General features: G+C 30.8%; 1 protein-coding gene across 5 annotated transcripts in view; it reads right to left on the bottom strand.

Annotated features, from left to right (window-relative positions):
* The window catches only part of LOC100161220 (sterile alpha and TIR motif-containing protein 1), a 40882-nt gene extending 32301 nt beyond the window's left edge, over positions 1-8581 (bottom strand). For 3 of the 5 annotated variants that reach the window (XR_510418.3, XR_510419.3, XM_008181676.3), the window contains exon 1: positions 8136-8581. Coding sequence is in view for 1 of the 5 variants with exons in the window: in XM_008181676.3 (XP_008179898.1) it covers positions 8136-8237 (102 nt within the window). In the remaining 4 variants the exon portion in view is untranslated. The remainder of the gene's footprint in view (positions 1-8135) is intronic. The other 2 variants (XR_001678951.2, XR_003839509.1) reach the window with 1 other exon arrangement.
* Between the last annotated feature and the right edge of the window lie 12404 nt (positions 8582-20985).

Raw genomic sequence — 20985 nt, 5'->3', positions numbered from 1 at the left:
ATTTTTTTTCTAAGTATTCGAACGATAGGTATTTAGCAATTTTCATAACTAGCGAAGACTATATTATAAGCTGCAACGATTTCTCAAATGTTTCTCATTGTAAACTGCACTATTTATCAATACAAATATATAAAAGATGAAAATCCTGAGTAAGGAAATTAAAAAGTTAGTCGAGTAATATGTATGACATCGAGGAAGTTGGTAATTAATTACTATCGCAATTATTTTTACATTCAAAACACCTTCGCTGATTCAGTAAAATATGTACTTCAACCCACTCATAATATTATAAAATTAAACCTACATAATATTATAACATTTATAATCGTTTTTTTTTTTTTCATAACAAATAAATAATAATATTATGTTTGAATTTGTTTAATATTTAAAACACATTTTATAATAATAAAATACACATTAGGAACCTAAGTACAATAAAATATATTAGTTGCATCCATTTAATATAATATCACTAAATTTACTGTACTTATAAATTTTTTATGTTTTTTTCAGAGTGCACTCTGGACGGAATTATTGTTTATCTATATAATATATTTTGATATATTAATTTTATTTACCGTACTAAATGTTTTAAAACCAATTCAATGTCATCCATACTATAGGCTAGGCTTAATAGATATAAATTATTAGAGCATAACAAAGGTATGAACTTAAAAATACTAAATAACACCTAAACATAGAATATTATAGGCTTTTAATATTTTTCAAATAAATATTTGTCTTTTACTTAACTTTTGTTACATACCTATATCTATTATAATAACATAATTAACACCAACAGTAGTTATACACATAACTGTACATCAAAATTCAAAATAAATTATATAATAAGATAAAGTGTTTAATATAGTACCTATATCACAAATCACAATGATTAAATTCGGACTTAAAAATATACAATTGCGTACCTATACGACTTCGTCACTTTTCCGGTGAAGTGGCTCACGAGGAAATTACAATTTTAGAATCTACTCGAGGTCCCGAGCGTATAAATATACGCAAGATGTGACTCTTAATATTGTATATATGTAAAATAAGTATAATAAGTGTAATCATTTTAATACAGGCGCTTATGACAATAATATACTCGCGCCGGTCGTCGCTCGTACATATAAATACATAGGTAGTAATGATGTGAATAAATATTTAAATACTCGTGGTAATCCTAAATATTCAACATTTTCTGATATGCACCAGATGAGTCGACGTTAACCTGTCTTCCGGTGTAGTAGGTGTATTCTGGAAGTATGTTATTTTTTTGAATCACGTGAATCACAGTGTATCGAACAGATGACTTGTCCTGCGATCAAACTCCCTACGAACCCGCTCCGAAAACGACTACTTGATCCACACTACAGTGGTCGTGTCACCCTATCCGGTTGGATTATAATTTTATACCTATAATAATTATATAATATATAGGTCCGGTACTTATATTGTATTTTTTTTCAAAGTTTCTTTGACATTGTCCTCTAAACGTATTGTTAATATATCATGTAGCACAAATTATTGTCATTAGGAATGATATTTATCATATATGTATTGTATATTTGTGTATATGTAAATTAAAATAATAAGCACAGACTATATGAAAATATAGTCTGTGTAATAAGTATTATTCTAGTACAGACGCTTTTATTTCAAATATTTTTGCCGGTCGTACCTCGTACATAATGATAAATACACGAGGTACTACTAGATATTCAAATTTCTAGGATATGCACATGACAGGGCTGACGTTGACCTATGTCCTATATTGATCGTGATGACTTTTTCTACGAACGGTTTCCCCACGAACCGCTCCAAAAATTACTAGATACTTGATACCACACTCCTGTCAAGTTATCCGCGGGTTGGATCATAATTTTATATTTTCATGATATTATTTTCGTTTAGCGTGTCTTTGCAGGGTTACCGGATGCGTTTGATAGGTACATATGAAAATATAAAATTATTTAGACGCCGATGTTTTAGATCTAATCGGTGAGGCCCGAACCCTCGACGTATCCTCGAGTTCACTTTACGCGTATTAAATAGCAAGAACAACAGGTGGTATTGAGTTATTATTATAAGTACGACATAATAATATAATAACACGCTTTGTGGCCGATTCTCACACAGTATAATATTATGTATAATATGTATTATAGTAGGTATCTAGTTTTATATAAAATATTTTTTTTACGAATGTATTCAAACATCCGTTTATTGTGCAATTGATGATAAATACCATTTGAATAATCATCCGTGAGAATGACGAAAAACATCAAACAATATAATATTATGTGTTGTATGCGATTCGTAGCGTTTGAATAATATAATACCTACCTACAATAACTATACGACGCCGAAAATATAACTTAATACCCTGACATGACGTGTCTGTATACGAATAAATTGTGCACACCGCCGTGTAATGCTGCACCGGGAGCGAATACGATTCACTCTGCTGCTATATTATACCTTACACCTGGTTCACACGCGTGAAATCGATCGAATCTATAATACGCGTTTATTGCACACTCAGGTCGCGGACACGTGCGTGTAATCAAAGACGCCAAATCCACGTGAGTGTACGTCTATATACAACAATATAGATGTAGGGTCTACTAATGTGCTTATTGTTTCGTTTATTTATTACTGCTGTGCATTGCATTTTATCCCGTACGCGTTTTCTGAGTCACTGATAAAATGTTGTATTATAATAATGTGTTGTATTATACCTACAATTTAAGTGTATTTTTTCAAACATTTTTTTTTTTGGTCAGTGCAGTAGAAATGCATTTGCGGAGTTGTTTGTCAAAGTCATCATATATTGTTATTATTATTATTATTATTATTATTATTATTATTATCATTCATTAAAATATAATATGTACCTACGTCAGTTCTAGCCCACTGTATATATTTCACTTATCTATGTGAAATCATGCTTGTTCGTTGCGTCATTTCCGGAAATCGTTTGTAATCGTGTTCCTGTGATTTTCGTACCTACCTACCTACCTACCTACTATATGAGAAAACTTACCGGAAGAATCGGTAACATTTATGTACATAATATAGGCAAAACCTATAGCTGGTGCATCATGCATCATGATTATAAAATACCTATAATTATTCCCAAAACAAGAATATTAAAAGAGATAAATCAACGTTTATGTACAATTTAAATGAATAGGACACTTTTAAACAGTTAATATAACAATGTTCGAGGGTGTGTTTATTTATCTATCTGTATATTTTTTTAATCTATTTTTATACATATTAATATATTATATTATTATGTCGATGGAAGACGTTCTATAAAATCTCTACAGCTTTAAGTTTTAATTCCAATCAATGAATTTTTTTCCAGTTTCGTGTTTTTTAATTTTTTTTTTTACGATACCTGCCTATATTTTTCGGCAGAAAACGTTTTAATATGGGCTCGATTTTGATAGTATAGCATATCATCAATAAATAGCTTTAAATAAACAATAATTGTATTCAATATTCATTAGAACTATCCATAATATACGAAGGATATAAGCCATTATTAAAAATTATCTTGAATGCTAACGATTGTTCGCTGGATAATATATATCGAAGAAATGATGGCGTTTATTAACAAAAGCACGTAGATGACAACCTACTGCGATATTAAAATCGATTCCATGTAGGTAAGCCAGTGAATCATAATAAAAACAAATATTAATATTATATAGGTACGTATATAATATGTCTATTGACGCAGCAGCTGCTGCAGCCATAAATCCATAATTAATGGTAAAATTATATTATGCGCGAAAACAATCACAGTGCCTACCTCTATATGGCTTTAAAGTATACATAATACATAATATGTCATATACATTATTATTATTATTAATAATAATTATATATATCAAGAATTGCTGCTCGTTACGGTACGTCTGACGGAAATGGTATCGTGTTTCCATTTGCATATATAATATTATAATCATATTATACCTATAAGTAATAGGTATATAATATTATATATATTGAGCTAAAGTTTAAAACGATTAATAACTTACGATAATATATATATAATGCAATTGCGTCTCATAAACTCGGAGTGTGTGTATATTATGTATATTAAGCATTTCTCTCGGGCCGGCGTGGTCGACACTTGGGGAGTGGAGTGAGAAACTGGCGAGCAAAGCACAAAGAAGACGACGCGTCGACTGCACAATGCACATGCACACACACACGTAATTATGTTATACACATATACTTTATACCTCGCTATATATTATATTATAGTATATAGGTGTACACATACATTAATATGGCATTTTGCATCCGCCCACGAAAAATTCAAATCCGCTCGGTCTGTGTTCACTGAGCATTAATACGGTTATAAGACGTATTCAGCCACGCAGGTAAGTCAAATCGCATGTTATATATAATATAGAGATTAGAGATACACGGGGCACATAGGGTGTAAGGTTTGACCATGTGTATGTATAAATTATAGGACGCGTGTAAAATAGTATTGTGTAATCGAATCGATCGTTTAGTTTTTTTTTCTCCACTCGTTTTCCGAACGCGAATAATATATATCGTATCATACGCATACATACTGCAATAATAATAATATATACAGCCGAAATAGTTTTTCTCTACTCGCTTGGCACACACAATATACGACGACGTCTGTGTAATTATAATAACGTTTGCTGCCACAGCCAACTGTGTATATGTTTGTTTGTGTATGTGTGTTTTGTTTTCTCGGAGACTTTCGTCGCCGGTCTCGGCATGCACCGGCCACAGCCGAGTGGGGATGAGTGTGTGTGTGTGCCTGCGCGGGCAATCTGCCCGAAACGTCACTATTGCCGCAGCCACCGACTTCGGAATCTCAAGGATTCTCATCCGATGATCGTCAGGAATTTGTTCAACACGACGACAGGTATACGACGACGACGTATAAGCGGCAAAAGAGGTCGTGACATATGCGCCGTTAACGGTGGAGGTGGATCTATATAGGTGGAAGTGTATTCGCCGCCAATCGTTTGCAACATATTATTATTTAGGTACCTACAAGATTGTCCTAAATATTTTTTTTAATTATTTTATTCTTATATGATTTGGTCATAGTATGAATATTTTCAGTATCATATTATATAGGTATACCTATATCCATACATTATATGGATATAATATTATGTATATATAAATCTGATAAATTGTATACATTTTTTTGTCAGCAGACAAAGCAAATCATCATGCAAGTGCTATTTACATAATATTATTTAATTATATAATAATATCTGCGGTTATGATTTTCAAATGCCAGTGTACGTCGAATCCAGAGTTAGGTTACTAGGTCTAGAGATGTGACGGTGATAATTATTCGAGAGCGATGAAACAATTCATTGAATTTATATGTTAAGTGAATATAAAGATCAAAACATAGACTATACAATTTACCCGATACTAGTTGAAATATTAAGGCCATCAAGATTCTTTAAGTCTTGTTTTTTTTCCGTGAATCCCAGAAAATGCCTAATTAATGGAACTATATGGAAAAGCAACCACCTAACTGGTTTCCTGATTATTAAGAAGGCGCAGTCACCTATTTTTATTACTTGAAAAAATTTAAAAATAATATCCATTACACGAAACGTACATTGTTATAGCTCTCATTCGCTGTGCGCTCGGAAATTAAAATAAACGAGTGCGCAACAGCTGTTGCAAGCGTGTCGTTTAAGCGAAGAATTTTTACTGTTTTTCTTTGTCCCCGCCGCCGCCGCCGCCTGGCGTGATTCACGAGCAATACTATTCGAGTACACCCGGGGCTCATCATCTATAAGCTTTGCACGCATTTCTACTAAATGGAACGAAACGCGACGTGCGAGATTACTTACGAGTGCATTACGTTATTATTGTCTGAATAATTCACAAGGTTGTCTGACACACGAGACACGCGGCGTTCCGTAAAGTGTAATGCGGCCGGAATAAAATTCGTCGGATTTCGAACGACGGAGCGGATATTAATATATTATTATACAGGTAACAACAATAATTATAACGATCACCGACCTGCAATAATTATGCCACGATCGACAGACTTTTGACAACGACCAAAGAAGACCAGTTGTAACTATCGCGAATCAAAACCGTTCTGCATTCGTTGATCCGTTCACATGGAGATCACGATAATATTATATGTACCTACCTACTATGAAATTTTATAGGTACCGAAAACACCAACGTGGGGCATAGTCACGCAGTGCGCATACGTCATCTACCCTCAGGAATTAGCCAAAAACATGTCCAGACCTGTTCGTGTTCAAATTCAATGAAATGTGAACGATTAAACATCAGTGTAGTCAAAACGCGCACAGGTACAATCGGTAGAGAAAGGTTATCAAACCATTAAAAATCAGCGTAGAGAGCGGTCAATACAAAGTATTCGCTTCAATTAGTATTGGTCTACCTCTAACATTCAAGCAAAACACACAACTAATTATTATTTAAATCCGCTCGGCTGGTTAAAATTTCTGCGTCGGTAATTATTCGTCTCTATTATTTTTTCCTACTCAAAATTCAAATAGTCGTTAAAAAGACACTTAAGGACGAAAAATAATAATTAATAACTAAAAGATAGATTTGTCATGCACCATGGTGTGGAATTGGCTAGCCATGCATACATAATATGGATATAGCTAAACATTTGAAAAATCAATTTTTTTTTAGGTTTTTTAATTTATTTTTTCTATTTTAATGGTGAAAATCGTATTTTATATTTATATTTAAGAGCACGCTACCCATACATTTGTTGTCTCCGTCTTACCCACGCATGAAATAGCCAGTTGTCGTTCACTTGTTTCAATAGTGATTAGTGAGCTGTTAGTTTGGATATTAGAGTGAATTGACCTATCATAAAACTTTTAGGTAAGAACATTATCTGTGCTAAAGCGTTGCCGATTTTTCGAAATTTTCATTTTCAAGTAAAATATAGGTATGTGAAATGTCAAAAATTAAAAATGCTCATATCTTGCTTGAAAATTTAAATATCGAATGGGAGCTAACGCTTAAGCACAGATAATATTATTATCTACAAAATTAATAATGGGTCAAATCACTCTAATATCAAAACTAACAGCATACTATTGAAACAAGCGAACGAAAATTTGCTATGTTGTACGTGTGTAAGACGGAGACAACAAATGCATGGGTATAGCATTCTCTTAAGTGATATGGTATTGGTATAACAAATTTGTTACGTCTTATGACACAATATAGTCGTTAAATTTTTGGTCTAAAATGTCGTAATAGTTTAGGATCAAAAACCATGATTAATTATATTTAAAAAAATGGCTATCTTGTCACATGCGCTCTACCGGTAACATTGCGACTGCAGTATGCGCTCTACCGTGTTTTGCCACTCTAAAATTATATTTAGATTTTAACGGAAAAAAAACAAAAAAACAACTGAAAAATGATAACAAAATATCCTAAAAACCAAAAAAAATTTCACTTATTTTTACTTTTTAATCTTCAACTTTAAAAACACTTTAACTTGAAATCAGAAATATTTAATTTTCTAATTTTTATATTTATTATAATTTTGATTTAAAATTTAAATATTATGAATAATTAATTTTAATTTTTAACTTTTAAGTGCATTTCTATATTGCGCGTTACTATTACAACTTAAAAGTTAAAAGTTATATTCTGTATATAATATATATTGTTTTTGACTAACGTTTTTAAAAAAAATATTTTCCTATTGTTTCCAAATGATGTTTTTGATATTGTTTTTTTTTTTTATATATACATGATAATTAATTTTAATTTTCAACTTTTAAGTGCATTTCTATATTGCGCGTTACTATTATAACTTAAAAGTTAACAGTTATAAGTTCTAAGAATATAATATAAAAAAAAATATATATTATCAAAAACGTTATTAAAAAACAATATGGAAAAATAATGTTTTTAAAAACGTAATAATCAAAAACGTTTAAAAACGTTAAACAAAAACGATATTTTCGCAGGTAGACCGCAATCTGGGGTAGAGCGCATACGACAAGATAGCCAAAAAAATTATATTTTGAATGGTAAAAAATCTTAATAATTTGGAATAAAAATCGTGATTGTGCACCAACCTTTTTGTGAGTGAACAATCCTCCGGGACGGATGAGTTGCGGCTGCGACGGCATGCCCGTGGCGGCTTGAGGCGTTCCGAAATTCTGAGTGTTCGCATACATGTACGCGTATACGACGGATGCGACACGCGTCAATTCGATAATCGACGTGTTTGATGAGGGGGAAGAGAGGGGGGGAGAGAAAAACTTCGATCGGATCAAAATATCAAAATCGACTCTTTTATTCGATTCACCGGACAAAGATTATTAAAAAAAAAAAAAAAAAAAAAACCGGACAATGAGACGTTCGACGAGCTTTCGGGCAGACGGTCTAGGAAATCGGAAGCGCTCGACGACAACAACGACTACAACAATATTATTATTAAGTACGACGAGCGCACACTCGACGACTACTACAAACACCGGGCCCGACGCGTTTCTGAACGACTACGACACGATGACTGCCGGCCGACCGTTTTTATACGCGTCATTGAAGCCCGGCGTGGCGGTGGCTGCTTGTACGGTCGCGCGCACGCGCACAAATAGCGCCGATCAGTCTCGCGATTATAATATTGTTAAATATTAATGCATTATTATCTCGCTATATTGACATAATATTATTGGATCATGTATTACATATATTTACAAAAAAAAATATACGTTTCTTGATACAGATAGGTATTGCATCTTAGAATTATCTCGATGATAATATGTTGTCTATAGGCTATAGCACAACGATATGCATTCCGATCAAATCGGAAATAGTGTGCGCGACCGTTAAATTGGCTTTATAATAATATTATGTAAATTTCCTATCGCCCGATTGACATTTTATTTCCGTTTAATCGGACTTTTTTTCTTGGTCTTGATTTTCTGGACTATTTTGCAGTAAGTTTAGCATTACGTACATAATGCGTAGTGCGATAACCGATATCGGCATATCGCGATAGTTCGTCAGCAACCTACGATTGTTTACGTATACATAAATTACTACAAAAACAGATAAACTGGTTAAAAACGAATAAGTGGTTTTATTTGGCGCCATATCTTAGAATAATTTTAAAACTTTATGAAAAAATAGTAATTATAGTATATATTGGCGCGAACTGTGAAATAATATTCACCTGTTCTAAAAACATGAATGTTACCCTCTAGCAGTCTAGCTTTTTCAAAAACAAAATGTTAAATATACAATATTTTATGAAATCATTTGGTATAGGTACCTGTGTTTAGTATTCCGGTGAATTCATAACTTGCAGCTTTTTGTAATTTTTGCTCAAACCGCTTGCCTTGAAATTCGAATTTTTGTCGGGTCTTATTTCCGTTTTTGGACCAGAGGCTTAGATACGAAAAAATATATTTCACTAAAAGGCATATAAATTGAACAAATTAAAAGTGGCAACGCAAAACTTACAAAAGCTCGACTTTCGAAAATATTATGGTCCAACAAATATTATTGGCAAATTTTTCGTTTAATTTAAAATGGCAAACTTGATTTGTTAAAATTTGCTAGCGAAAATAAATTATTTGGGGAGTGCTCAAATAACGACGGAAACTACATATTTTACTACTAGGTGAACAAAAAATGTCCAATAAAATATTTTGTTGGTAATTTTATTAGACATTTTTGATTTAGCACTATCCAATTTTTTAGAATAATTTTTTCGTCTATATAGATCTTGTTTAAGCTATACGCTGCCAACTACTTTGCTCTAGCAGCACAATTTTCGCATAAGAATTTCTTACCGAGTAAAATATTTTGATCTCAGAAATGAATCACTGGCGATTTTGCGTATTAGAATATTATGCCTTTTGAACCATACCCGTGACTAATAAATTGTAGACAGTTACCTATCCTTTGCGGAAAAAAACAACGACCGCACGCGTGGCACACCGTACAGCTCCGTGTGTAGGTAATCACTAATCAGCATACCGCGAAAGGGAAAACGTTGTTTAGTCATGGTTGTATACTCGATGCGATTATGGAAATATAGAATACACCGATAATTATCTTTTATCCAATCATATAGAATATAGATTAATAGAAATAAATCAGGCAAAGGTCTCCCCTATACTATTGTAGCACGACTGTATAATTATTAAGTATCTTTTTTTTGATGTTTGGTTTACGAAATAAATGTTGATGGCTCCAATTCAATAATGAATATATTCATGATCGGCATATTTGTCTGCTTTTTCGTTTCCTGCAATAGGTACCAATGTGAGACGGAACCCACAGGAATTCAATGTTTTTTTTTGTTTGGATTAAGCATGCTTGAATGTTTGAGGTTATATCATTTTTTGAGGATAGGTTTTGAAGCGCTGATATATGCTACTTACGGGTTCGCTGATTATTAGTATATCGTTTGGTTCTAAAGTATTTGAAAATTTTACCGCTTCATAAATGGCGTAGTTTTCGGTAGAGAAAATGCTGGTTATTTTCGGAAGCTAGTGTTGAATGATTGTGTCGTCTTTAAATACTGCAAAGTCCACCCCATGTTCAGATTTAGATACATCTGTATATATTTTGATGTGATTGGGGAATGAGTGCTGGATTGTGTTTGAAAACTGAGAAGAAATGATTACATGATTTGTTTAATTTTTATTAAAATTAAGAAGTTTTTAAGTTTTAGTTACCTACCATTATACCAGGGGAGAAGATCTTAGAACGTAATTCTGTTCACAACTGAGGTGTGGATGTCTATAGTTTGTTGTAATTTGATGAATAAGTCTCATACCGAATGGGTATTTTTGTGTTTTATGTTTATTGAAAGTGCAGTATGATTATTTAAATATATAATTATGTGGTAGAGAGAGAAATTACATATCGTCGTCTCAGAATTAAAACTTTCTAAATCAATTTTTTTTAAAAATGGTTTTTTTGCATATTATTATTTAATATTTTTTGTTGTATAATTCAATCTTGAAATCGTATCGATCCGTTGATTATTCAATGAGATACAGAGAATGAAGAGCTTCTAATTCATACGTGAATGATAGGTACGGGCTAACTTAAAAACGTTCTTCTGAACAATTACAAAAATTACGTTAGAACCTTTTCATTCTGAGACGTCGATATATAGGTAATATACTACACATTAATACATCTAAAAAAAATATATTGAAAGTACTAAAAAAATATGAAATGTGACATGTGTGATGTTAAATGCAATAAGAAAAAACGTAAATAAATAAAATAATATAAAAATCTAATAAAAATCATAATTTTCAAATAATTCAATGTAACGATTAAAATGATTGAAATAATAAATTATAAAAATTATAATTCATAGTCAATTTTTATACTCATTGAATTTGGCATCTACCTATATTCAGACAATCAGATCTCCAGGCTGACATTTCTCAAAGACAGAAGACTTAATTACGTCAAAACCATATTCAATCGGTCGACGGTCGATGTAACATTGTCAATCTGACTTTAAAATAAAATTAATTTATAGTAGTACTTGTGTTGTTTTGAAAATACTAAGTGCATATTCATATACCTACCAAACCATAATATTATCATAATAATATATGGATCTTATGAATGCGTTGCATAATAAAATAATTTATTTAACATAAAATATATTTTTTTATTAGATTAAATAAATTATATACACAATATTATATATTAATAACAGTAGGTACCTATAGTAAATTATATATTTATATATGTATTATAAATAAAAATATCCGTATTGACTGCTATAGTATAGGTAATATCAAAATATGTTTTTTTCTATAACATTTAATTGGTGCGTCCAATATAAGTGTAAGACTTATTAGAGATGAATTAAAAATATTTCAAAGATGCACTAAAAAACTATAAAACTATTTGAATAAATGAAGATATATTCCACAATAAAAATGCTATACATTATTCAAACAAAGAATGAGTCAAGTGATTAAGATAAATAAACTTACTACTATTACAGTATTACTACTAATAATATTAAATACTAGTTTATCTCGTGCAATTTGTTGCCCGTTAAAAATGGCAACTCTTTATGGTTGATCAGTTCCTTTTGAGAGCAAGTCGCTGCAGTAAGTGTAACTTAGCCACCCTGGTAATTAATACGTTGGATCCCGGACAAAAATCAATTATAATCCACCTTGGTAGACAATGTTCAAAAATTTGATTTGATGCTAGGTTTTACCTGATCTACTCGTATAACTAATGGCAACCAATAATTGTGTCGGAATCGATAGGATGTATCCTTTTCTTTACCGAAAAACAAATTTCTAGTGGAATGGATAAAATCCCTATTATTTTAACCTAATGTTTTCTTGTATTTTAAAAAAAATATTTTTCAGCAGTATAAGTTAGTTTGAGTAAATTTCAAAACTGATGTTAAAATCCAAAACATTACTTATAAAATAATCGTTTTTGATGAAACCGAAATAAACAATTTCAGAGAAGCGTATTGTCAATTCAAAACTATTTTTAGTCTTCATTATTATTATTATTTCAACTTTATCCGTCGAGTCTATATTATACTTTATACTACTAACCTTATAGTACTGACAAAAAATAAAAAATGAAAATTAACTTCTGAAAATTCACGCATACGCTTTGTGTTGCGTTGGGTGCCAAGAATAAAACGAATTACCATAAGATATATAAACACCCACTCTTTATAATAATTGTGCCCCCCGTATGTGAGTTATACGTCTTGGCTACATTCTAACTAGCATTGAGGTCTAAACCATATAATACACAACTCTTTTTGTGTACGAATAATATTATTCTAAGGAACCACTCGTATACAACTAGTCAACTACTATGTATGTAATTCATAAACCTACGAGACTAAAAGTTATTAACTTTTTTCCTAATAATAGCGGTATCACACAGACCAACCATAGGTAATAGGTATCTATATAATACTGCGCTGCATAGTATTGTTATCTTGAATAATATATTGTTTTCATGGTTAATTTAATAATATGACATTATGACGTCGTATTACATACCTACGCCTGACGAGGACACAGAAATTGGTCATTTTACAAAGTGTTATCAGCTGTGCGCCTGTGCATCGCTATTTAATACAATTAAAATAATTAACATAATATCATACACAATAATAAATATTAAATATTCAACACTTTGTTGCTAAAAAAATTCCTAACAAAACAATTTCTAATTATAATATGGCACATTTTATAGTTTTGCACACTGTTTATAATAAATTATTTTTAACGATTTTAAATTTATAACCAGTGTAATTTATGTTCATCCAATTTCAATTTATCGTGTCATTATTTTAGTTTTTCAGACTATCATCATACCTGCAGTAAAAAAACATACTAAAAGTGATAATTTATTGCTACTCTCTCTACTGCTTATAAGTTATAATGTCTAATAGTTATTAATTTGTACGATGAAAATCAAAATTATGTAGGTATAAGGTTAGGTATAAGTGGTATATCACGTGCTAAAGATATTTTTTATCAAACAATTGCCTCAGGTTAAACTTGCGTGTGTGGGTAATGTATGTGGTGGTACACTGGTACCATTTGGATTGTCTAAAATCTAAATTATAATAATTATGATATTTACCTACAATAATGGTATAGGTAGGTACATAATAATATATTATGAAATTATTTTTATTGAAAATAAAAAAAAAAATGTTAATATACTAACAAAAACAATATAACTATTACCAGAAATTTTGTATGATATCGAGTGTGGGTACGATAAATAAATAAAATCATAAAAGTATTTGAACAATTTTTTCGTTACATTACATAATTTATAATTAAGAACAACAATAATTTAATAAAATAAATGAATTACCTTTACAGAGTATAGGTTCTTACTAATAATATTTGCATAGATGACAAATAAAATAAGTACCTAGGTATTTTATAACCGATATACTTTTATAAAGATTTAACAATAACGATAATATTATGTTAGACCTCAAATAAAATTAATGACACTTGAAAGACTAAATGTTTCAATAACCCTCAACTATACTGCTGTTGTTATATTTTTCTTTGTGGTGCGTACACGTACTTGACCGGTACATCGCATAATTACCTCAAATTCTTGGACTCAGTTTATATATGCATTTTGGCATTTCGAGCACATCGAGTCCAAAGACACCTGCAATATGATATGACCACATGGTTAAATTTGGAACAGACAGTTATACATATTCTTCGAAAAGTGTCGAGTAAACGATTTGTTGCAGATTATTTTGTTTTACCTGTTTTTCAACCGAAACCTCGACCTTAACCTTCAAAAAAAATGAACACGATTGTGCCAAAATGACCATTAGCTTGTTGGTTAAAATTAATGTATAATAAACAGTTCTGCCAAATTTTCAGCTGTACTTTAATAGTTATCAAAGGATGGCGTTAATTTTTTTTTTAACTTCCCTGTACGTCATATTACAATAATATTATTCTGTATAATATTATGTTGCTTACCTATTTATTTTGTTACATACTTCACTTTTAGTAATTTATTTCACAGTGAGTAAAATGTAATACAAAATCGATAAAAAAAAAAAAAAGAACCATTGATTATATAATATTTATTTTGTTATTTTATTTTTTACATTTATTATAAATTATAATTATAATACATTGATTTGTATTTACAAGTTGTACACTAGATACGTTTAAAACATATGTCTATTGGTATAGTGCGTACATGAATAAATTATTTATGTGAAACAATGATATTAGAGTAAAATCAACCAAAAGTTGAACCTATATACTAGAAATTATACAAGTTAAAAGTACACACTAATGGAGATTTTTCTTAAATTATAATGGGGAAAGATAAGTATTGACGATGACGCCACAACATACATTTCATCCTTGTTTAGTGTTATAACTTATAATTTATCAAGCAGATAAATTTAAAAATGTAGTTGTAAGTAGCTGAAAATAATCTGGTCTCTAGCTAGTTTTTAAGTGTACCTACCTAATTAAAATTTCCAAAACTAAGAATATGAATAAATGTATTATTGAATTGAATAATTCAAATTTAAAAATGGTGGGGAGAGGGGGTTGAGAATACACCTGGTGTATTACTCTATATATATTTTGTTAGGTTTGTTGAATGTTTTTAGTTTTCAATTTTTCTTCTATTTCTGACTACCCAATGGTCATAATATTTTTAAATTATACAATACAAATCATATATTATCTGCAACAGAGTAAAACAATGCATAATATGTACATATTTGCAATAAGAAATAATACGAGTAAATTAATTTTATTTTCAATCAATTCCACGTAATCTATTTATTATCAGTTATCAGAATCTTTACAACCATATCGGATATCCATATTCTAAGACAAATAGACATTTCTTAGGGTAGAGAAAAAATAGGTACGTAGGATAATTAACATAAACGCTAGAACATATATACACTTCAGTTTGAATTTGTCGAGGTGTGCGTCTAAGCTATACTGCTATAGTCTATAGATTATAGATCGATAACCATACAACCATTGCAATAAAAAATTATAACTTATTAACGAACGATAAATTTTATTTTGAAAAATAGCAAACATTACAGCGGTTAACATCGATATCCGACCCAAATAATATTTGTGTGGGGCAATTTCAGGTTGCCCGCAAACCACATCCAACCCAAACCCGCAACCAACCCTTTTTATCCAAACATTACCATACATTTACCTACATTAGTTATTCGAAGAATTAACTTTAATATACCAAATGGGTGAGTGGAAAATTCAACTGTTTATAACTGCTACTTCAAACACTTTGCAACAAATTATACAATTATGCAAAATAAAATTTAAAAAAATATTAAATAAGATAAATACTAATAATTTGAGTTATTTTTTTTCATAATAATATATAAAATACAGCAATTTTAATGTATGTAGTTTGTACACCGAAGTTTTGTACAATTAATGTACAATTCCATTTTAAATCGGTCAATCCGGATTTTTACATTTTGGGAACCGTTAGGTACTAGACCTCACTATAGTTTTAAAAAATCACCTGATGACATACTCGTAATACGTATAGTGCACTTGTGCACATACGAAAGACGTTTTAAATCAACATAAATAATTATTTAAATCATATTATTGTAAAAAAAAACGTTTATAAACGTTGTCCACTTTTAAATGTTCCGGCCATTCCACACTCACATATTGTAGTATATATAGGTAGTATAGTTTTATTTTGGGAGTTCTTGAATCTGAGAAACGTGACTGTTTCGGTCGGTGGCGTACTTCTGGTTACTTCCCATCATTAAAGTATCTAAATTCAAAGCGGGGAAATATGTGTCCGGTTGGTCTATATAATAATATTATGTCGTCGTCGGCGCCTTACGAATTTCTGCGAAAATTTTTTGTTTTCACGGAACTCTCGTAACCCGTTGCCAAAATATAACGGCGCGTATATAATAATAATAATGTAATAATTAATGATAATATTATAAATTATATTATAAATAATTATGAGAGACTACCATAATGATTTATACCCTGCTATGATTGATGAACACTATAATAAATTCGTGGGCTCGGAACCAAAAGGTGCCACCTCAAAATATCAAAATGTTCAAATTTATCAAAATAATTTTTAAACTTCAAACTATAGTACCTATATCCTATCTTATTTCAAAATGAATGATTTTTAATACCTAATTGTTGAAACAATAACTAACAAAGGTGTTTTGCATTAAGTCTTGAAACGTTTTTATTATAATAAAACGATGTTGTACAAATTGTCAGTTAGGAACTTATTTTAAAGATAGGTAATTTTGTTATTGTTAATACCTACTTATATGTTTTTCACTTGGTTAGAATTTTTTTGTTCTGAATTAAATATAGGTTTGTAAACCTGTGTTTTCCTTGAAACAAAATTCGGTTGTACAAAAGAGGATGTGTCTTGATGAGTGATGTTCAAACTTCAAACCAAAATAATATGATGGTATACTATTTATTTTGTTATCAGACCAGTGGCATAGACAAGGGGGGACGTGGGTATTAGATCCCCCATTCACTCTCAAAAAGTGGGGGATTTTCCAATTTTCCCTTTTAGCTTTGTTTTTTTTTTTTGATCCCCCCCCCTTCAGAAATCATGTCTACGACACCGTATTAGACCATAGATGAATGATGTAGGTACAATAATTAATAATACTGAATTACCTTATGAGTTGACACAATGAATATAAAGTAGTTCTTTTTGGCTATCACTTGTCACATTAATTCATTTTATCAGTATATACAGACGCGCAATCAAAATTTTTGTTTTTTTTTTTTTTGAAGGGGGGGAGCTTACAAATATTTGTACTTTTGCTACACACTGCAAGTATTAAGTAAACAATTACCACTCATTTTTAATAATCATTTGTTTCTATATATCTAAATCACTCGGCGATTGTGACAAACTTTATAATGGACTTACCTACCTAAAACTGGCTACAACTATGAACTATTCATGTGTATCTAACATAGTAATCAAATATGAAAAAAACCTCATTATTCATCATTGTCATATATTTGTGACAAAAAAATATGCTGTTATAATGTACACAATCTAATAAAAAAAGATCGTATATATATATATATATATATATATATATTATAAGTAGCATGATAGAATTGAATTGAATTCTTTATTTGTTTTTTGTTGATTTGTGTTTCTATGGAAATAAACAATAAGCCTTACGAAAATCAGTTAGAAAAAAAAGTTATGCCCAGCCCAAAAACATATGTTGGGAGTGGCTAAGCCACCCTACCGAGTGTGTCACTAAGTAGATACAACCTAGTATATTGGATTTAACAATATTGGTATATCGTATACATAGTTAATATATTATACCGATATATAGGTTCTATTTAGATCACTATTAAATGACAAATGTGCAAATTGAAATTTGTTTAAACTTTTAGTTCGATCTAGATAACTTTTTAAGTAATTGCCATACACGATTTTTTGTTTGTGAGCTATTGAATTATAGAGCAACGATAAATAATAAATATACCAGCTATATACCTATAACATTGGGATTAGAGAGATAAAAAATCAATTTAATACCTTTGGTTCTGAGCCCATGAAATAATGACTTGGCATCTGCAACTTCATGATATAACAATATAGCATACCTAGCTATACTATAATAATACCTATTACCTATATATAATACAATATATTATAGTATATTTTAATTATATATTTTCTATAGATATTATAATATATTATAAATATAGGTTTTTTTTCCTCATGTCACTCTCGCGTGGTTATCTCTCACTCGATCTGCGATCGTGTTCAAAAAAATAAGTAATGAAAAATGAAATTTAGATCGAGGCTATTTTTATTCCTCGCGTTGACAGTATAATATTATAATAATTATAATTATAATATAATATAAGAAAACGGTGTACACTTAATATTATATTATTGTATATCTAACGTCGAGAAGGCGCGCGCGGAAGATAACGCCATTCGTCTCGGATTTTCCGAGGACATTTTTTCGGCGCCCTATATTATAGTATGGTCTATATGATATTATATACATTATAAGAACGTGCGTAGGTATTTAGGACGCGTGCGTGTATTTCGGGTAAAAGAGCTAATTCCGCCGACGACATTATACATAATATAATAACGTATAACGACTGACGGGACGTCGGCACAAAATAATAATAATAATATGCAGTCGTGCCGTATATTTTATTAGAACATATTATTCGTGTTACATCCGGCTGTACAGTATACATCCCCCCGACGTGTACGCCCCGGCGATGAGCAATATAGGCCGGCGAGGAAACACTACGCGTCGTCGGATTATCGTCGCGGTCGGTCTATTAAAAGACTTATCTCGCGGCGGCAAATGGGCCGTTTGCCTATTCCGTTTTACCGTATAGCAATCATTTATTCAACGGGCCCGTCCATACTGTGACACTGTACACCGTATATTAATAAGCTGTAAGTCTGCTGTAACTCTGAAGCGCCACGCCGCCGTCACACAGCTGCAATTTTATATAGTCCAGCGCGCGACGGCCTCGAGACTAGGATATATAGGAGGAGCTGTATATTATATTATTGTGTTGTAGTTGTACCTATAATATTATTATTATAACCGTGAAAACGTGGTGGGTAGGTGAATAGGTACGATGGCGTGAATAGAAACAAAAGCAGGAAAGTTGTTTAAGTTATACTTCGACAGTCGACGTCTCCCCGACCCTGTTATCGATATTATGAAACCTTCACTAAACTCAATTGACACATTAGTACGAAATTCGATGAACCCTAAACGCTCCGTTTATTCCTACCGCCATACGGCTAAATATTGAAAACAACAACTGATAATTATTATCCTAACAAATTATTACGAAAATCGACGATACTTGTTATCAATAAGCAGGATTCAAGGATAAAGGCATAGTTACCTAGGAACGTGGTTTTCAAAAATCAGGAGAAAATTGTTGCAAATTTACTTTTATTTTTTTTTTTTATTGAAATATTAAACTTAAAAACGTACAAAAAAAAATTTCTTAATTACGATTTAGTTCTCTACATTTTTAAAAATCTCAGAAGTTGTTTCTATCTACCCTTCAGTTAGTAAAATAGATAAATACACCAAAAAACCATAACATTTCTATTGACATCATCTTTCGAGGGAATAGAAACAAAGCACTTAAAAAATATATATAAAATAATTTGTCAAACATAAAAACAATTTGAACATACATACTTAAAGTGCTCAATGAGAATAATATTTTGATGTATTGATCGACTATAAAGCCCAAATAGATAAGTTCTTATGATAATGCAAAGTTCAAAAGTGTCTCTTTTCACCCCGTTTTACAGTACCTACTAATATTAGTAATATTACTATAATTATCATTATTATTATTATTGCTATTATAATAAGTTACTATTATTATTATTATTTATTATTATTGTGACGCCTACGCACACGCTGGTCCCACGACAGGGCTTGTATGTTTCCATATGAACCGCGCGTATAGTATTGTCCTCACGAGCAGACATGATTGTTGTTGTCATCTGAGCTAGTGATCTCACAACAATTATTATTAATAACAATTATTTAGTTATTATAATTATTTTCGTCGTCATATAAATATTACATAACACGAGCGTGCAAGCGATTCCTATAACATACATATTGTTACGCGCACGTTATATGTCGTTATGTTCTTTTTATTATAATATTACAGAAGTCCGTTGATTCTGCAGCAGAAAATATAATCTCATATTATCGTATGTAATAACGTGTTCATACGTTTGTTTACAAAAAGACAACTGTTTTTATCTCCTTTATACATGCACTGATATTATAACCTACGTCATTTACATGCAGCATGACGTCCCTACATAAATCTCCATAATCACTATACCATAGGGAGTTTCCGTTTTCCACCAAAATGACCCTCGTCCGTTATCACCATGACCGTTTCCCGTCAAAAGTTACACCTATTCTGATTTCAGCCAAACAAAATTATTAAATTATTTGAGATATTTTTTGCGAACCCCTTAACCTTAATCCTTCAAATAATAATGATTACGATGTACGCGCCTCACCTTGTACCACAGACGACAGATATTGATCATATTAAAATATTAAATACAAATAAAATTAAACGAATAGTATAGGTATGATTGTATGAACAGTATAAATATAAAATATTAGTAATTAGAAACATCACAAGTTACTCGTCCAAATAATACATTAAATTATAAAAACTAAAACTTATGATTTTACAATGATGTGTGTTTTTTTTTTAATTTTTAATTTTTATTTTAATTTTTCTTTTTATTTTTGTATCTGTCATCACCTTTTACGACAGTAAAAGTGCTTGGATTTTCTTCACCAGTACCTTTTTCTGATAGGAA

Source organism: Acyrthosiphon pisum, chromosome A2, assembly GCF_005508785.2.
Source record: "Acyrthosiphon pisum isolate AL4f chromosome A2, pea_aphid_22Mar2018_4r6ur, whole genome shotgun sequence".
Classification (NCBI taxonomy): domain Eukaryota; kingdom Metazoa; phylum Arthropoda; class Insecta; order Hemiptera; family Aphididae; genus Acyrthosiphon; species Acyrthosiphon pisum.
The sequence above is the reverse complement of the archived record's forward strand: the minus strand, read 5'-3'. Positions and strand labels throughout refer to the sequence as shown.